Below are 19157 nucleotides of genomic sequence, written 5' to 3'. Positions count from 1 at the left end.
AGAAAGCTGGTGCAACAAATTACCTTCCCCTAAAGGCAGAGAGAGAAACAGCGCGCTTCACAAACCCACTTTTGGAGTTCTGCTCGGAGTATTGGCTTCAAGGATATCTTGGCCCCTGGTCTTTTGCTTTGCTTTTTAACGGCAAACAGAGAGGAGAGAATTGAAACACAAGGCAAACGGAAAAGTACGTTCAGGTACCAAAGGAGGACGGTCAGACTTTTATTTCCAACAATAAATTTGGTCTAAGTACATAGCAGCAAAACTAGTCCCTGCTGGGAGAGGCTTCAGGACAAACAAAGAAAGCAACAACTCAGCATCGCCTTTCCCTGCCGCTGAAGCCAGGCGGGGGGGCCCAGCCTCCACCCCAGAAGCATTACAGTAAAAATACAGCTAGAACCAAGACAGCAATTCTCTGCATGCATCAGGCCCAGAGAGTCACGTTGAAGCAGCCAAACACGACTACCCCTGGAAGGGGGGCTCTCCTTCCTCGGAGGTCTTCAGCAGAGGTTGGACGGCCATCTGCCCTGGAGCTGAGATTCCTGCATAGCAGGAGGTAGGAGGTGATGGCCCTCGGGATTCCTTCCAGCTCTGCGATCCTATAAAATGACCTGCGTTAAAGAAGAAGAAAAAACAAGGGAGGCGGCAACGAGGAAACAAGACGTGTGAGTCAAGAGCGACGGACGAAGGTTTGGCAAGGAAGATGCCCTGGAGAAGGCCCCCGTGGGAAGGAGACCTTCCCTGATTGTCAAGCCTGCAGCCGTGGGCTGCAAAACCTGGAGAATGTGTGTGTGTGTCAGAGTCAGTCAAGGGGGACCTTTGTAGCATACAGGTCAGGAGGAACGGTTGTGCTCACCACCTGCACGCCAAGTCCTCATAAAGAGCAGCCACCAAAGGAGGACCAGAAGAAAGTCTGCTTTCTTGCTGCAAAACTGAACAGCAACCCTGAGTTTCTTTAGCTGGGAAAAACCACGGTGGGCTCGGAACACAGTCAAGGTCGCCTGCAGTTGCTCATGACTCCACGCTGGCGTGGATTTCAAGCCAGGGAAGTCTGGACGTCTTCAACGGCTGGACTGGGCATTCCTGAAGCCACCTCAACTTCTTCCATCTCTTCCTTTTTCACCCAGAGAAAGGGGAGGTCTCCTACGTTCCGGACGTTGAGGGGCTTCTTCTCCGGCCCCTCCCCGCCTTGCAGCTCGCAACACTTAGTCCAGATGTTGACAATCATCTTGAGGGTGGAGGTGCGCTCCTCCAGCTCCTCCCCCTCGCTCTGCAGCAAGAGGTTCCCAAGTTCCTTGCTGAGAGACTGGATCTTCTCTCCCCGCTCCCCTGAGGCCGCCCCCACTGCCCCCAGCGGGCCTGCGGAGGGCTCTGTAAACTCGAGAAGGTTCTCCCCCAAGGCGGAAAGGTGCTGGTATTCCTTCTGCCAGCGCTTGCCCACCATGGCTTCTCCCACCACCTCCCGGTTGGCCAGCAGCATGGACATGATGTGCCGGCAGGGCAGCTGATAGCGGCAGTGGAAGTAGCAGCTGCAGCTCTTGCCGTCCCTGCTGACCTGGTGGGTGTCCTCCAGCAGCTGCACCGTGGTCTTGAACCTGGCGCAGCTCAGGAGCTGGACCGACTTCTGCACCACGTCCCACTCGTTCAGACACAGCTGGTAGGCAACGTCCGTGCAGCTGTCCCGCAGGGCCGACAGCATGGTGGCAACAGGCTTGGCTGGGCTGTATTTGGTGAACTGCTTTGGCAGCTCCTCTGCTGTGTTCCCGGGCAATGGCTGCTGCTGCGAGGTGGTACTGGAGCTGCGCCTCACGGCGGGCCGGGCCAGGACTTTCAGCTCCTGCATGAGGCCGCTGCGGCTGTCCTCCGCCAGGCCCTGGGTCAGGTTCTCCAGGCCTTTGGTGTTGAAGCTGTCGGCGTACTCCACGAAGCGAAGGATGCTGGTCTCCAGCGACGGCTGGTTGCCGAAAAGCTGGGACAGCTTTTGAGCGACGAGGTCCAAGCTGTCGATGTAGGTGCTGCAGGAATGGAGGCCCTTTTTGGCGTGCATGTACCAGAGCATCTCGCAGGAGAACCAGTTAGTCCGCAGGTACTTGTACAAGTCCTGGTCCACCACGTGCCTCACCTGCTGGGACAACGCGTCCAGGTTCGAGGTGGAGGTGGAGAAGACGGCGTCCTTCAGGGCCAGCTTGAAGTTGTACTTGAAGGAGAAAGACGCATGGGACTCCTTCAGCTTCTTCTCCAGGAGCCGCACGGTGTGGTAGACGGAGAGGAGGACCTGTGCCGAAGGGAAGAGCTCCTGCAAAATGGCCCGGTGGAGGAAGGACATGTCCATGAAGACCACCTTGACCTTCTGCCACTCGGGGTTGAACTCCTTGAACACGGAGAACATCTTCCGCGTGTTCTCCTGCGTGTCCTCCTTCAAGATGGCAAGGTGGACCAACTTCCCCACCCTCTCCTTGCTCTCCACGAGGAAAGCGTACAGGATGTGGCCCTTCTTGCTCTGGACCCGGTGTAGCAGAAGGCTCTCGGGGAACTTGACGAAGAGGCTCCTCATCTTGCTGGTCTGGAAGTTCAGCCTCTCCAGGTCCTGGTCGCTGCCAACGCTGATGGAGGCCAAGGAGCCCATGTCCACCCGCAGGAAGTTTTTCATCACTTCGGCCACTTGGAGGAAAGCAGAGCTGGAGGAGCCATCTTCCCCCGCCTGAGGAGGAACCTCGGCTTCCTTGCGAGGGGAAGGTGGGAGCAGCGGAGGCTCGTCAGAGTCCACTTCGACCTCCACGCTCACGTCGCTGTCCCTTTCACAGGCTTCTACCTCCGCTGGCTCCTCCCTGCGCAGCTTAGCTGGGGGGCTGCCATGAGCTTTGGGAGGCCCAGGCAGCTTTGTTGCCATCCTGGTCCCAGGTGGGGCATTGGAGCTGACCAAGGAAGCCTTGGGCTCTGTGTGGACGTGGTTGCCATTCAGCTCGCTGATCACCAGTCGGTCTATTTCCTCGTTGTATTGCAGGACGAAATAGGCCGGGCACAAGCTGGCCTGCTGCCTCCTCTTCTTGCCGGAGTCTCTCGACCGGGAGCAGCCAAACTTCACCTGCATAAACCTGGTGAATGGAAGAGGAAAGGGGACGTCAAGAGGGTCATTGCCCCGGCAGCCCAACTAATGGGATTAATCAGGAGAATCAGTGAGACAATGCCACAGTACCCTGAGATTATCAATCTAGGATTATTGTAAGTGATTAGCGGTAGAATAAACCCGCTGGACCATCAGACCAACCCCTCGTAACCGCATCAGAAGTCCTACCAGAAGGTATCTTAGATGCGGGAATTCTAAAAACGGCACCCCTCCCCTCCCCTCCCCAGAGGCTGAAGCGCAGGCCTCCTTACGTCACGTCCTCGCGGATGTTGGTCCCGTTCTTGCGGTTGTGGAAGCGGATGGAGACGCAGCTCCTCAAGCCGTACTGGAGCCGGTTCTCCTTCTTGTAGGTGCTGAAGCACTCCCGGAAGTCCTCGTAGTTCTTGAAACAGGAGCCCAGCTCCATGGCTGCCCAGGGCAAAGGGTCAGGATGCTACCCAGAGGAACAGAGGAGCATCCCTGCCCTGGAGCATCTCCCCTCAGGATAACTGGGGTGTGCGGGGTTGGGGAGAAGGGAGCCCCCCCCGAGGCCCCTATGCTGCCCCCCCAGAGGCCCCCTTCCCAACCCACCCAAAGGGATGAGGAGGGGTTAACCCCTTCCTGCCTGGAAACTCCCCAAACCCACCCAGTCCCACCCAAAGGGAATAAGGATTTCTCTCTTTTTCGTGTGGGGAGAGGGGAAATAATGGGTTTTTTGAGGAGGGGGGCTTAACCCCTTCCTGCCTGGCCTCCCTCTGCCCTGAGCGTGCGGCCCATTAACCCTTCCCGCGCCAGAGCCCTCTCCCTCTGCTCTCCCTTCCTCCGCTCTCTCGCCCTGGCGGCCCCCCGCTCCGCCCCGCTCTCTCTCCCCCTCCGGCTCCTTCCCTCCCCGGCCGCCCGGCAGAAGGAGACCCGCTCGGCCCGCCGGCATCCCACAGGGGACGGAGCCCGCCCCTCTCCCGAGACCCACCAATCAGGGGCCGCGCCGCAGGATGGGCAGCCAGCTCGGCCAACGGGAAGGCCACGAGACCAGGGACCGGCGAACGGATTGGCCAATCGCGAGGCAGGACCCGCCTCCGCCTCCGGAGCGGGAGCTTCCGCTTTCCGGACGCCGCGTCAGGAAGCGAGTGGGAGGGGCCACGCCCCCCCCGCAGCCAATGGGAGAGAGCGAGGGAGAGAGCGCTTCCGGGTTCGGCCGCGAGGACTTCCGGCGGCCTCCTGTCAGGTGACGGTTCAAGATGGCGTCGCCTGCGGACACCGGCCGGCCTGAGGCTCCCGAGCGGAAGGCGAAGGGCGAGGGGGGCGGGGAGGAGGCCCCTCAGGAGGGCGACCTGCGCAGCGTCCTGGTCACCAGCGTCCTCAGCCTGGAGCCGCTGGACTTGGACCTCTTTCGGTCAGCGGGGGCGGAGGAGGGCGGGCGGGAAGCGGGGAGGGAGTCACGCAGGCCGGGCCTTGGGTCTTGGGGGATGTGGACCTGGAATCTCGGAACTGTAGGGGTGGAAGGGACCCCCAGGGTCAATAATAATAATAATAATAATTTTTATTTATACCCCGCCCATCTGGCTGGGTTTCCCCAGCCACTCTGGGCGGCTTCCAACAAAATATTAAAATACAGTGGTCTGTTAAACATTAAAAGCTTTCCTAAATAGGGCTGCCTTCGGATGTCTTCTAAAAGTCTGGTAGTTGCTTTTCTCTTTAACATCTGGTGGGAGGGCGTTCCACAGGGCGGGTGCCACTACCGAGAAGGCCCTCTGCCTGGTTCCCTGTAACTTGGCTGCTCGCAGTGAGGGAACTACCAGAAGGCCCTGGCAGCTGGACCTCAGTGTCCAGGCAGAACGATGGAGGTGGAGACGTTCCTTCAGGTATACTGGACCAAGGCCCAACCCCCTGCAATGCAGGAATCTCAGCTGAAGCATCCCTGGCAGGAGGCCGTCCAACATCTGTTTCAAAACCTGTAATAATAATAATTATTATTATTTATACCCCGCCCATCAGGCTGGGGTTCCCCAGCCACACTGGGCGGCTCCCAACCGAATATTAAAAACACAATACAGCATTAAACATAAACCACTTCCCTAAACAGAGCTCTTAAGGAAGGAGAGTCCACCACCTTCCCAAGGGAGATCCTGCCACCGCCAAGCTGTTCTTACCGTCGGAAAGTTTTTCCTGAGGTTTATTCAGAATCTTCTTTATGCAATTTGAATCAATCGGTTCCTCCCCTGCAGAAAGCAAGTTTGCTCCATCTTCCATTGAACAACCCTTCAGATAGTTGAAGGTGGCTATCGTATTGAGATCTCAATCTTCTCTTTTCCAAGTTTCTGGCAGGTTTCTTCCCATCTTGCAGCACCAAATGGCACTGAAGCTCTTATGTTTTTCATTGTTTGATTTAAAAAAAAGCCCCCCTTTAAATTTTTGTCTGCAATGAGGATCATAAGACAGCTGCTTATCAGTGCTTCTGCCCATGGGGGTCTCTGTGAGAGCTGGACAGTGAGCTAGATGGGCCTTCTTTTTCATGATCCAGCAGCCAGGCTGTGCTTTATTCCCACAGCATTAAGAAAAAACAAAGGCAACAATGTAATAAAAGTCTTGCTGGTGGATTCATATCTGTCTTGCAAACAAATGAAACAAAAATGGCCACCTCACACAAAGTGGCAAAGCCCAAGTATGTCTCTTTGACAGGTGACAACTTGAGTGAGTGGCTTTGCCCTTTGAAAGACAGGCCCTTGGTCTGGAATAACACAAGAAACAAAATGGGCTCTCTTGCTTCCCTGTCTTTTCTGAAAACAAGCCAAGCTTCGTGCTGGGAATTGCTTTTGGGAGAAATTCAAATGTCCTGGACCCTGACCCCAGATAGTTGTGAAAGTGGGCTGCAAGGTTCTGATTCGCAATGCAGAGAACAAGAACTATGCGGGCCTGACTTGACTCCACACTATCCACCTTGTCCCCACAGGCCACCCTATAGTATGCTAAAAGAAACAAAAAACAGGAATCAGGGCAGACAGAAAGGTACCATCTTTTGGGGAATAACCTCACTTTGTTGTCTTTCTCCTAGTGGGAGGCACTACTGGGTGCCAGTCACACAGCGACTCTTCGGTGGGCAGATAGTGGGCCAGGCCTTGGTGGCAGCTGCAAAGGCTGTGAGTGAGGATGTACAAGTCCATTCATTGCATTGCTACTTCGTGAGAGCAGGTAATAACAGGTTCTGGGAAAGGAGGGGGTGGGAAGGGTGGAGTTCTTGAGCAGTGTCTTATAAGCAGACCCTGGTAAGCTGCAGAGCTGGCAGTAGAAGGTGATGACTCACACAACCACACCCAAAGTGTTGCCAGTGGCCAGGTAAAGATCCAAAGGCAAGGTGTGATGGACGGAGATGGCCATTTGTGGAGTAGATGGGCCACTGGCCTGATTCAGCCGGATCTTCTTACGTTCTTAGCTCTACTCTCTCTCTCCTTTCAGCATCCCTCCAAAAACCAGTAAATACAGTTACTCATTGTAGCTGTGATTCCCATAAATTCCTCAGTGCAGCATCTAAGTACTACCTACTTTTTTTGCCTTCAGCCTGCTGCTTTTAGTGGATGATGGTTTGTGTGTTGTTGGCCACTGGGGGACGCTCCTGCCTCTCCTTCCAGGCCCAGACAGGCCACATCTTAGCAGGCAGAGGGTCCCAGGAAGCTGCAACAGCAGCTGTAAGGGTGGTGGCATCAGACCCAGTTCATCACCACTTTTGGTCTGACTGGGACTGAAAACAACAGAGGGAGGAAATTCTGCACTTTGGCCCCTCGCACTTCAGAAGCTGCTGCTGCTCCCACCAACCCAGCCGTGCCCACCCCCGTTTGACTGTCATGCTGTTATTCCGGGGCACAGCCCAGAAGCTGCCTGAGCGCTGCTCTTGATCTCTGGGACGGGGGGAAAGGAGATAGAGAAGAAACCAAGAGAGCGAGTGCTTGCTCGCATAGCAGCCATAATGCTCCCATCGCTCTCACTTTCTGGGGCGGCAGGTGAGCTGACCAAAGGCCCTTCCTGCTTCCAGGGGACCCCACGGTGCCGGTTCTGTACCAGGTGGAGCGCACTCGCACAGGGAAGAGCTTCTCGGTGCGGTCGGTCAAGGCCATCCAGCATGGGAAGCCCATCCTCATTTGCCAGGCCTCCTTCCAGCAGGACCAGCCCAGCCCCGTCAAGCACCAGTTCCACATGCCGGATGTGCCCCTTCCAGAGGAACTGCTGACCCAGGAAGAGCTCATCCAGAAGTACTTGCAGTGAGTGGCGCGGGGTCCCCACCTCTCTTCCAGAAGACCGTCCGCTTGGCCATATACATAAAGAAGCTTCCTGGGGCAGAAGTTACCAGCCTTGCCCTTGGCTCCTGCCTGGCCCAGGGAGCCAGCTGTGATGTGGGAAAAGTGTGTCCTCCAGGAGGGCAATGGGCTTTCCTGGAGCAGCTGCACTGAGCTCAGCTCTGCGTTTGCTCGCAGTTCAGAACTCTCCTCTGGCTCTGTGCAGCTCCAGCAAACTTGGGTTGGCCAGGCTAGTCTGTGGAACCCCTTCCCACAAGAGGGAATGGTGGCCACCAACTTGGGTGGCCTTGAAAGAGGATCAGGAAGTGAGGGCTCTCAATGACTAGCCAGGATGGAAACTGCAGGAGGGGAGAGGGCTCTGCCTCTAGCCCACAACAGCTTCCAACCAGTGCCATTTTTCTGGTGCCAGAGTTCACCGTGAACACCTCCCTTGTTGTCTTGTAAGAAGGCTCCAGTGAGTTCGGGTGGAAAAAAGCCCTGTTTCTACCAGTGTTGGTTGGTATGCCTGGCTGAGCAAGTGAGAATGAGGCCCGACTTTTAAGGAGCCAGACCCTCCCCGTCCCCATTTTCCTCCACACCCTCCCAGTGGTGCTGGGGCTGCAGCTCCATCCCTGGACATTTCCCAGGCTGCCTGGGACCCGTGGGCAAAGGCTCCTGGCTCACCTGCAATGGTGCCCCCCCTTCTGCCCCCAGCCAGCTCACTGCTCGTGTCTGCTCTTTTTTCAAAGGGACCCAAACCTTCTGGACAGATACAGGCAAGGGCTCAACAAGATGCTGGCCCAAGAAGTTCCCATTGAGATTAAGCCAGTGAACCCCCCAGACTTCTTCCACCGGAGACCGCAGGAGCCCAAGCAGCTCTTGTGGGTGAGAGCCAGGGGCCACATAGGTAAGCTCTTAAGCACCTGCCCCCCCCACCCCCGTTAGCATCCCAGGGATTGGTCTGAGGCCCAGAAAAGTCCTCTAATTCAAGTATCCGTGTGAATCTGCATCCTTTCGCTTGAATCAGTATTCAATTTATTTCTTTTACAGAACCTTAAAAAGGAAAAAAAACAACCCAAACACACATTTTGGGGTAAGGGAGGAGAATTATGGGGTGGGGAGGGATGTGTGGAACACGCAGGCTCCTGCCCTGGAACTCTAGAGCTTTGTCTCTGGAGAGATTGCTGCACAACGCTGAGGCCTAGGAACTTGCTTTGGGAGATCGTTTGGGTCTTTCAAGTTTGCCTAGTGCTGCGCCGCCTCCTCTCCAGCTCATACAGGGGCACCTGGCACCCCTATGACCCCCTCAGCAGGCTCTCTGCTACCCGCCCCTCTGCGCCTTGCTCTCTCCTCCAGCCAGCGATGTCTGTTTTGCAGGCGAATGTGACATGAAGCTGCATTGCTGTGTGGCCGCCTACATCTCGGACTACGCCTTCCTGCAGACGGCCCTCTTCCCCCACCAGCACTACAGGGTCAGCTTCATGGTCTCCCTGGACCACTCCATGTGGTTCCACGCCCCCTTCAGGGCTGACCACTGGATGCTCTACGAGTGCGAGAGTCCCTGGGCAGGTAGGTGCCAGGCAGGGAGCGTGGGGGGGGGGGCTGTGTGGGGAAGAGACGCCTGAGGGCTGTTCTGCGTCACAGCAGACAGTCCTCAGCCACTGCCTTCCTCCTCCTCTCTCTGACACGCAGGGGGGTCCCGGGGCCTGGTGCACGGGCGCCTGTGGCGCAGGGACGGCGTCTTGGCTGCCAGCTGCGCCCAGGAAGGCGTCATCCGCGTGAAGGAGCAGCCCTCCGGCAGCAAGCTATAGCGAGGAAGAGAGCGGTCCTGCTCGGATGCGCGGCCACCGTGGACTTGGGCAGGCCCTGCAGGCCTCATGCTGGGACGGCAGCAGCTCTCGAGCCAGATGGAAGCCAGCTGGTCTGGGCGGATTTTGCACAGAGACCCACAAACAGAAGCACTGACGAGCATCCTTTTTATTGGGTGAAGGGAGTTACAAGACTGGCCCTTGGCTTTCCCTGTCGCTAATAAAGGGGTGGCAGCCCCTCCCTCCAAGGCTCTGGTCTCCTGAGGCTGCAAGGGAGGGAGGGAGGGACCTGGTTTCCACCCGATTTCCCTTTGACGCCCTGCCCCATTGCAAGAGGCCGAAGCAGGCAGCCCCTCTTCCCTGCAAACCACTCTAAAATCTTCCCTTTTTCAGCCTGGGGGCTGGAACCTCAGCTCCCCTCTCCCCACTAGGCTGGAACCCCAACTAGCAGCAACAGCACCACCCACCTCTGGAGACCCCCAGGCTTCCACTTGGGGGGAGGAGCTGTGCCCCTCTGCTGACCGTAACAGCTATTAGTGTCAGACAAACACGGCAGGCGGATGCTGCTATCCCTTTCCTCCTAGAGGCATTCAAGTGGAGGCATCTAATTCCTCTACGGAGCCCCAAATAAACAGCCCCAGCGGCTGTTCCTCGCGGAAGCACGGTGGTCCTCGGGAGGGACGAGTTCACTGTGCCCTAAAACAACGGTCCAGTTTCCGCCTGGGCTGCTCCCCTCCCACGATCCACAGTGAAGCCCGCCGGCCTCCTCAGGGCAGAGGCTGTTTGATGAGCAGTTCCTTCAGGGTGGGTGGGTGCATCTCCACCCCGCCAGCCTCCTGCAGTCGCTGCAGCCGGGCCTCGGCCTGGCGCTTGTCCCTTCCCAGCACCCAGGAGAGGCGGATGTGGGCCTGCAGGAAGGGGGCCAGCAGCGGGTGACTGTCCTGCGCCTCCAGGAGACACAGGGCCCGTTCGCAGGCCGCGTGCGCCTCCCCGGCCTGGCCCAGCTCCTGGTGGCAGACGGCCAGCCCGGCCAGCGTCAGCAGGAAGTGGCCTGAGCGGCAGGCGCCCAGCCTCTCCTGCAGCTGGTGGGCGTTGGCCCAGGTGGCCAGGGCCTCCGGGTACCTCCCGGAGCACGTCAGGCTCTGCGCCGCCTGCAGGTCGCGCAGGAAGAAGAACTCCAGGTAGTCGGCCGAGCGCCGGATCTCTGGCAGCGAGTGCAGGTGGGACAGGAACTGCTCGAAGGCGTGGCTGCGCTTGGCGATGGTCTCGGCCGTGAAGTTGCGCCGCAGCCGCTTCCGGGGGAAGGAGACGCCCGCCATGTCGCCGCAGAAGCGCCGGCGCAGGTGCCGGTTCAGCCGCTCGAAGTCAGAGTAGCGGCGGGAGATGCAGGCGGGCGCTTTGTCGAACTGCCCCGCGCGGATCAAGTAGACGGTGTAGAGCTGTGGGACAGGGAGGGGGCAGCGGTGAGAGGGGCTGCCCAGAAATGGACAGAATCCAGTAACCCCCTCCCCACCCCACAGCAAGACAAACAGGGAGGCATGCCCCTCTCCCTGGCTTCCCACTGAGTGAGCCTACCTCCCCCCTTCCGCAGACAGACCCCCCAAGCAGCAAGGAAAGGGCTGGGGAAGCCAGGCAGGTGAAGCGGCAGCCATGGGGAAGTTACCTGAGGCTCTTCTGCCCAAACCGTAGCAGCACAAGGAAAAAGAGAAAATAGTCAGGGGCAGGCACCCTACAAGACATCGCCCCCCTCCCAATAAGGCATGGTGGGTGCGAGAAGAGGCAACTCCAGTCTTCCTTACAACAACAACAACAACAATAATAATAATAATATTTACAGTATACCCCGCCCATCTGGCTGGGTTTCCCCAGCCACTCTGGGCAGCTCCCAACAGAATATTAAAAACACATCAAACATTAAAAACTTCCCTAAACAAGGCTGCCTTCAGATGTCTTCTAAAAGTCAGATACAGTCATACCTTGGGATGAATACACTTCAGCTTAAATATTTTTGGGTTGCGCTCCGCGGCGACCCAGAAGTAACAGAGCATGTTACTTCCGGGTTTCGCCGCTCACGCATGCGCAGGTGCTCAAAATGACGTCAAGCGCAGAAGTGGCGAAATGTGACCTACACGTCTTACGTTCGCATCCAGAGGTACCACTGTAGTTGTTTATTTCCTTGACATCTGATGGGAGAGCATTCCACAGGGCAGGTGCCACCACCGAGAAGGCAGAGGAGGGTGGGGCAGGCAAAGCCTGACCGCCCCCTTTTTTCTCCAGGTTGTAGAGTTGGAACTGCCTCAGAGGCGGGGGGGGGGGGGCCCAATGGGCATTTGGCTGGCTTAAGGCCAGGAGAGGCAGCTTCTCTCTACAATATCCCTCCCTCTAGATATTGGGCCCTTCTCCCGTCTTGTTTTTGCTACCCCTCCAATCCCAGGTACTTTCCCAGGCTGGGGGGGGGGTGTGTTTTCTTCCTTTGCCCCCACCCCCATCTCACTCACCACGTACTTGGAGTTCCGCTCGCTGACCACGTTGGCGCTGGTGACCTCGAACAGGAGGCGCTGGGGAACGAAGCTGCCCCGCGATTTCCTCCAGAGCTCCTGCAGCTGCCGGGTGAGCAGGTTGCTGCCCCTGCGCTCCGTTGGGGGGCTGTGCTCTGCAGCGGGGGGGGGGGCAGAAAAGGAAGAAAGCAGATGTCAAGCTCTGGGGGGGGGGGTCCCTGCTTTTTGGTCGGCAAGAGCTCAAGCTGAAGATTTGGTGACTCCTGTTTCTGGCATGGAGAAGAGCTGGGACCAAACACAGAAGCAGAACCTGCAGGATCAGGCCATCTTCTTCTCCCAGAAGCCAGCCAGATGTCCGTTTTAGGAAACCCACAGGCAGGATCTGAGCACAAGAGCCACACTCTCCACTCCTGGGATTCAGAAGCAATTCTTTCTCCTCCCTGAATTTGTCTAACTCACTTTTAAAGCCACCTGAGTACTAGTGTTCTGAGAGAGGAAGGCAAAGACTTCTCTATCCGATTTCCCTGTGGAAGCATCGCTTCCACAAACTTCTGTCATGTGACCTCTTGCTCGCCTTCTCTCTAAAAAGCCCCTTCATAGGGGAGTCCCTCCATCCCCTGGATCCTCTTGGTTGCCCTTCTCTGAACCTTTTCCAACTCTACAGCATCATTTTGGGGGCGAGGCGACCAGAACCGTACACAGTGCTCCGTAGCGTCGCACCTGTGAGTGATCATCCTGCCAGGGTACTAGTTGCTTCCGAAGGGGCTGAACATTGGCTGGCATAATAATAATAATAATAATAATAATAATAATAATAATAATGGAGAGGGCCCCTTGGCTCCTTCCCGTTTCGGGTGCAGGCAGTTCCCTTAACTGCAAGCCCCTGCCCAATGTGCTCTCCTATGCACCTGCACACTGACCATGTGCCTGCAAACCACCCTCCCTGCTGCCGGCTCCAGGGCCCTACCAGCGTCCTCCGTGTCTTCGCCCAGCAGGTCTGGCTCTGGGGGTTGCCCTTGCCCAGCCACGCCAATGTCCTCATCGTCCTCTTCCTCTCCCTCCTCCTCCTCATCGTTGCTGGTGAAGCTCAGCGTCCCACTGAGCCGCGTGGAGAGGCCCTCGGTGTCATCCTCCAGCTCGGAGCTTTCTGGGAACTCTTCCGCTTCCGAGCTGCAGCCTGCCAGGCCGTCATGCTCGCCCTCTCCGGTCAGGGCATGCCGCAGGCGGTGCAGGATGCGGGAGGCCATGGAGATGCCAGGGGGGAGCCCTGCAGGGAAGAAGAGGCAGTTGGGTCACTCTCAGCAGGCCTCCCCCCCCCCCACGCCATGGGGCAGGGGTTTCCCCAGTGGAGCCCAGTTTCTCTGCTTCCCTCTTTAGCACTTCCTTATATATACTATTGGCTTCTCAACACACACAAAAAGTGAAAATGTAACAAAAAGAAAACAAAGATTTAAGCCCATAAAGCGTCACACCCCAAAAGGACAAAGTACAAAGACCCAGCACAGCTTCAAAGGGGGGTAGTAAAAGTATGGACTCGTACAAAGATTCCCTTCGCAAATAATAAAGATTCATAACAGTAAAAGTATTCTCTGCCTGTGAGTTCCATCATTATTGGGTATGAAGGTTCTACATAGTCCTAAATGAGCCAGACAGATGCATGTACTGATGGCACTGAGCTTCCACATGCTGCAATATCTCTGTAAGAAGTAAGACCATGCCATACATTTCACAAACGGTGATCCAAACTCTGCCTTTTAGATACTCAAGAAGGGCCGTTTGCCAAACTCTTGAATACCAGCAATCCAAACTATTAAGATTAAAGGTCTTCCCAGCCTGCTGTTAAGAGATGCGAAGTAAGTACTTTTCGACTCCCGTTCTGTTTCCACATGCAGGCTCCAAAGCACCAGGTGGAAAGATGGGAGTAATAGTTTGTTTCGTTATCTAAGAGAACTTGGCAAACAGCTCTTTCCAAAATTCAGCCACGTTTGAGCAGCCCCACCACATGTGCTTCTAGGTACCAACTACACGGCTGCCCCTCCAACACAGTGAAGATGTACCTGGATGCACAAAGGAGAGAAATTGTGGAGTAAGGCACCAGCCGTGGACAAACTTCAGAGACAGCTCTCCAGGTTGGACTGACAAAGACCTGTATGAAGTCTTGGCCCATAGGCCATTCTGTGGCACTTCCTTTGTGACCCACCTCAGTCCTCTTGCTCTATGGGCCTGTGGTGGGGAGCTAAGGAAGGGACCCTAACAGATTCCTCAAGCTGCTCCCACAAAGCTTAAGAGACACCCCTTATGCAGAAAAAGACAGCACAAAATCTCAAAATAAACATATTGAGTATAAACGCTTGCTAAGTGAAGACTGAAACTGCTTTGGTCTTGGGACAAAATTTAGTTCAATTGATTCAACAAAACTGATGAACTTGATCCAGGGAGATCAGCTTTTCAAAGTCTGAGAGAGATTAAGAGTCTTAGGTGCCACACGGAGTAACGACTGTTCAGTAAATTCTTAATGTGGTGGGTGGCCTCGATGACGAGATCGCAGGTTCCCAATGTCTGGTTTCAAGTCTCTTAGCAGGCAGGCATCTTAAATCGCCACCTCCGGTGCTGGCTCCCTCGCCTCGTGGCACCCCTAGGTAACCCCCCAGCCCCCCAGTGGGCAGTATTATCTACTTTGGGAGCCAGTGACCTATGGGAAATGGCTGAGTGAGTCATCTGGAGGTTTGCTGGGCTGCGGTGTCACCTGTCAGCAGGTGACAAGCAGCTCCACTTGTTTCTGCCGTCAAGCCAGGGAGGCGATAGAAGTTCAGAACAAGAAGTTTCTGGAGCTGTTTGGGGATGGATTTGGGTGGGGAAACCCACTGATGTGGGTGCACTGATCTGGATGGAGTTGTGCAACCTGTCTTGCATGGGAGTTGCATGGGGGTGTTACATGGTTTAGGGATGGTCCTGGATTTGGTACTCTCGGGGCAGGAATCAGTGGCCAGGGATGCTTCTGGAGAAAGCGGGGCTCTCTCTGATACCTGCTCTGTCTGTATCTGGGCTGGGTGACTCTAAGACAGGGCTAGACAGACTTCCAGCATGTGGGATCTGCTCCGTGGTTTTGCTGAAACTCCACAATCTACCAACCAGAGCCAGCTGCAAAAAGGTCTCTCGGGGAATGGATCCCGTTAGCTACTGTTCTCCATAAGCCATGCACTGGAATTGTCTGCACAGAGAATTGCCAAACTTGAACCTGCTCAGGGATTTGGAATGCAAAACTCTCAAGACAAGGCAGCTAATTGGCATCCATATTTTACGGGAAAGAAACATGGGGTGAAAAGTGAATAGCCCTCATATAGTTTTTACTTACTATGCTTATACTATTAGAACTCAGTTAATCCCTCGGAGGTCCACCAGCAGATCCTGACTTACCTTGTGCCCACTCCGGACACTATGATGCCCACTCTGCCTTTGGAAACACCAACATCACAGATTCAACTGGAAGGGACCCCCAAGGATCATCTAGTCCACAGCAGGAATATGGCAGCGAGGGTGCTGGTTGGAGCAAAGCGCCCCACCAATTCTCTACAGTTACATGGGCTGCTTCCTTCATTTTGGAACCCAATTTAAAGCTCAAATTTTGGCTTCTAAAGCCCTGAACTCTTTTAGGGCGAGGCTCCTGTGGCCCTGCAGATGTTCTTTGGGCTCCCGCTCCCATCAAGCCCAGCCAACATCTGGAGGGCTGCAGCTTGCCCTGTCCCACCCTGTGCCCCCTACAAGCCTGCCTGGGCTTTTGCGTTCGGCCAAGGAAGTCCTGGGCTCCGGCCTGCCTGTAGGAGAAAGAAAGCTGCCAGATGTGAGGGTCAGGGTCTGGGGGGGGTGTGTGGCAGCAGCTGCGCTGCACTTAATGGTGCTCTTGCGCAACCCTCCCCGCCGGCCTTGTTTTGGAAGTTTTTGACAAGAATATGCAAACCATTTTCATTTCAGTCTGCTCTGCATTAACTGCTGCTTTATTAATAATGGCTGTTGATTGCTGCTCCATTTTAAGGGGGTGTGACGTGGTCTTAACTGGACAATTGCTTAATTTTTAATATTTTGTGACCATTGTGTTTCTCATGGTGCCTTGTGCACCATTTTGGAGGGGCAACTGTGCCCTAAAAAGTGGTTTTGAAAGCCCATAATAATTAGAGCCAGTGCAGCGTGCCGGTTAGAGTGTTGGACTAGGACTTGGGAGAGCCCAGGGCTCAAAGCCCAATACAGCCATGAAGCTCGCCTTGGGGGCCAGTCGCTGCCTCCCAGCCTGACCCGCCTCACTGGGTTGTTGCAGGGATTAAACAGGGAAGGGGGGGGACCACGCACACACCCTTGAGCTCCTTGGAGATATAAATGCAATGCAAGAAAATGAAACAAGATGAGGAATCTTTAGTATGTGGGGCTTTTCTCTCTCTCATCATAGTTTCTGTTTGACAATTTAAAATACTAATTTTTACATTTTTTAGGATATCAATAACTTCTCTTTCCATGTACAGGTAGGTCTGCCGTGTTGGTCTGCCGTAGTCGAAACAAAATAAAAGGAAATCCTTCTAGTAGCACCTTAGAGACCAACTCAGTTTGTTATTGGTATGAGCTTTCGTGTGCATGCAAAGTGTATCTGAAGAAGTGTGCATGCACACGAAAGCTCATACCAATAACAAACTTAGTTGGTCTCTAAGGAGCTACTGGAAGGAATTTTTAAATTTTGTTTCTCTTTCCATGGTTTATTTTACATATCATAAATCCCTGCGTTTTTACAAAAACTAAAACATTAGTATTACTGCATCCATCACAACTTATTTACACTGCTTAATTTCTCTTCATGCTGCCAACGCAGTTGTGGGGCTTTTCTGCCCTTTGTTTTGAAAGCCAGAGAGAGGGCCTCTCTGCAGAGGGTACTGGATATAGAAGGAAGGGAGAGAAGCAGCAGTAGCTGCATGCCAGAGGTAGCCTGAGGCGTCCTCCTTGGCATGGGAGAATGCCCGTCCCATGCACACCCAGCGAGGAAGAGCAAAACAAGGCTGGCACTCAGCGCCCTCCCGTCCCCAGAGGTTTCGCGGTTCTTGTCCCAAGGGAGCAGCTGGGCACTGAGCACCCACAGGGGCAACCTGGGGCCTCGACGTGATGCCAAGGTGCCTCAGCCGCAGGGCACCCGCAGGTGAGGCAGGGCACACCCGGCTCTTCCAGCCCATCATCATCATTTTACTTGCATGCCGCCTTTCCATGGTTAAAACAACGCTCAAGGCGGCTGACAACATGACAAGTTTTACATAATTGCCAACGTATCAAAAGTCATAAACAGTAAATAAAACACATGAAAGCCCAGCCCCTCTTGCTCTGGGGCGGCAGGTGCCAAGGCGGGCCTTGCCCTCTCTCCCCCACCAGGTACAAGAGAGCAGGGGGGGGGCGCAAGCCACCCCCCCCGCCCCACTTTCTTTGGCAGGTATTGCCAAAGGCGCAGGGGCGCAGCCCTGCCCTGGAAACCCTCCGCCCCGGAAAGCGCGTAGGGTCAGTCGGCAGGGGGCACTCTGCACATGCCCCGGGGCCCCTTTCTCGCAGCCCCACCCATCGCAGGCCCGAAGCCGCGGCCCCGTCCGGGAAAAAGGTCCGGGGGCTCGGCGGGCGAGGACTCCCCAGCGGCGAGGAAGATTGCGCGCAAAGGGATGCGCGCTCTGCACATGCCCGGAGGAAGCGCGCTTGCAGCTCGCCCCGCCGAGGATGAAGCCCAGCTGGGGGGGCCGGGCTGCGGGACCCCCGCCCGGTCCCCCCCAGGCTCTTGGCGAGCAGGGAGTGGCCGCTCACCTGGAGGCAAAGGCGGCTGGGGGCGCCGGCGTCTCCGTCCTCCTCCTCCTGCGATGGCCGCTCGGGCTGCGGCGGCTCCTCCTCCTCCTCCAGCCGCCGCCTCCCGGCTCTCCGTGGCCGGCCTCTCCCTCGGCTCCCCCCGCGCGCCGGGAAGGAAGCGCCGCCCCCGCCGCCCGGGAGCCGGAGAGGCGTGCGCCCCGGCGGGCTCCCTTCCCCGAGGCGCCCCTTGGAGACGGCGCGGAGAAATCACAGACGCGCCCTGAGATTTGGAGAGGGCGCAGCGCAAAGGCAACAAAGGAATTCCGTGGCGCGGAGCCGCAGGGCTGGAAGCGCAGGCGACGATTCCCCGGGTGCCCCCAGCACCCACCAAATTCCCCACCAAGGGGCCGGGCACCCACAAGAATTCAGTGCCAGGGCCGTGCGCGCCGCCTGGCACCCACGGGCCCGGGGCCAAGCGGGCGCTCCTGATGGGAAGGAGGGACCCCCGGGGCTCGAGGTGCGTTTGCTCACCTTCCGTGACTTACCTGCCTTTTCCCCCTAAGATCAGTCACTCTCTGGTGACGCCTGGAAAATAGAAGCAGAAGCTTCCTTATGGCAGAAGGGCAGGAAGCTGGGGAGCCGGACCGTCGGCCACAAAAACCTACGCAGCAATAAATGGGTCATTCGAAGTGCCCTAAACCTTGGATTGTTTTTCTCTAAATTTATTTATCTTATTGCATTTGTATGTCATCTCCAAGGAGCTCCAGGAGAGTCTCCCCCTCCTCGATGAATCCTCACAATAACCCTGTGAAGGAGAAAAAAAATTCCTTCCAGTAGCACCTTAAAGACCAACTAAGTTAGTTCTTGGTATGAGCTTTCGTGTGCATGCACACTTCTTCAGATACACTTCTTCAGAAGTGTGCATGCACACGAAAGCTCATACCAAGAACTAACTTACTGTAGTTGGTCTTTAAGGTGCTACTGGAAGGAATTTTTTTTGTTTTGACTATGGCAGACCAACACGGCTACCTATCTGTACCTGTGAAGGAGGTTAGGCTGAAAGGGAGGGACTGGCCCAAGGTCACCCCCGATGAGCTATTATTATTATTATTATTATTATTTAGTATTTATACCCGGTCCATCTGGCTGGGTTTCCCCAGCCACTCTGGGCAGCTTCCAGCAAAATAATTAAATACAATGATTCATCAAATATTAAAAGCTTCATGGCCAGGTGGAGGCTCAAACCCTGGTTTCCCAGGTCTTAGTCTGACGCTCTAACCACTACACCGTGCTGCCTCACCACACTTCAACAGGGTACACCAGTGAGCCTCTATAAATAATATTGTGCTTGGAGAATAGTTTTTCTCCTCCCAGCACTTGAACTCGTGGCTGTAATAGGAATTTTATGGTCTTAGATATATGGTAAGGGAAAAGGGCAGTTTTTGTTTACAACATGGCCACCCAGTGAAGCTGACCATGGGAAGATTCGGGACAGAGAAAAGAAAGTGATTGTTCACACAGCTCCTAGTTAATCCATGGGACTCCCTCCCACAGGAGGCGTTGATGGCCAACTTGATGGCTTAAAAGAGAATTGGACAAATTCACAGAAGAGGATAAGGGTCCCTAGTGGCTTCTAGATGGGGGAGCTCTCTTCTCCCTTCCCTTTCAGTTGTCATGTGCA

At 55.6% G+C, this 19157-nt stretch overlaps 3 protein-coding genes across 5 annotated transcripts; 1 reads left to right on the top strand and 2 right to left on the bottom strand.

The window, feature by feature from the left end:
• Window positions 1-185: 185 nt before the first annotated feature.
• Window positions 186-3666, bottom strand: ZSWIM3 (zinc finger SWIM-type containing 3). Of its 2 annotated transcripts, none has more exons than XM_028735694.2 (2): window positions 3376-3666; window positions 186-3092 (listed from the first exon to the last, which is right to left on the bottom strand). In XM_028735694.2, exons 1-2 carry the CDS (start codon window positions 3528-3530, stop codon window positions 1034-1036), a joined length of 2214 nt encoding a protein of 737 aa, XP_028591527.2. In that variant the 5' UTR covers window positions 3531-3666; the 3' UTR covers window positions 186-1033. The 2 variants fall into 2 exon arrangements, with proteins under 2 accessions (XP_028591527.2, XP_077785614.1); XM_077929488.1 differs by having other exon boundaries at window positions 3293-3396.
• A 637-nt stretch (window positions 3667-4303) lies between these two features.
• ACOT8 (acyl-CoA thioesterase 8) lies at window positions 4304-9428 on the top strand. Its single transcript, XM_028735690.2, has 6 exons — window positions 4304-4496; window positions 6156-6292; window positions 7131-7356; window positions 8121-8278; window positions 8749-8940; window positions 9064-9428. The coding sequence occupies exons 1-6, from the start codon at window positions 4342-4344 to the stop codon at window positions 9180-9182; spliced, it is 987 nt and encodes a 328-aa protein (XP_028591523.2). The 5' UTR covers window positions 4304-4341; the 3' UTR covers window positions 9183-9428.
• On the bottom strand, window positions 9334-18119 carry SNX21 (sorting nexin family member 21). 2 transcript variants are annotated; one of them, XM_028735686.2, is made up of 4 exons: window positions 17498-18119; window positions 12645-12944; window positions 11678-11832; window positions 9334-10618 (listed from the first exon to the last, which is right to left on the bottom strand). In XM_028735686.2, the coding sequence occupies exons 2-4, from the start codon at window positions 12922-12924 to the stop codon at window positions 9947-9949; spliced, it is 1107 nt and encodes a 368-aa protein (XP_028591519.2). In that variant the 5' UTR covers window positions 12925-12944; window positions 17498-18119; the 3' UTR covers window positions 9334-9946. The 2 variants fall into 2 exon arrangements, with proteins under 2 accessions (XP_028591519.2, XP_028591521.2); XM_028735688.2 differs by having other exon boundaries at window positions 10455-10618; window positions 11685-11832; window positions 17498-18114.
• Between the last annotated feature and the right edge of the window lie 1038 nt (window positions 18120-19157).

Source organism: Podarcis muralis, chromosome 5, assembly GCF_964188315.1.
Source record: "Podarcis muralis chromosome 5, rPodMur119.hap1.1, whole genome shotgun sequence".
In the NCBI taxonomy this organism is placed as follows: Eukaryota; Metazoa; Chordata; class Lepidosauria; order Squamata; family Lacertidae; genus Podarcis; species Podarcis muralis.
The sequence above is the reverse complement of the archived record's forward strand: the minus strand, read 5'-3'. Positions and strand labels throughout refer to the sequence as shown.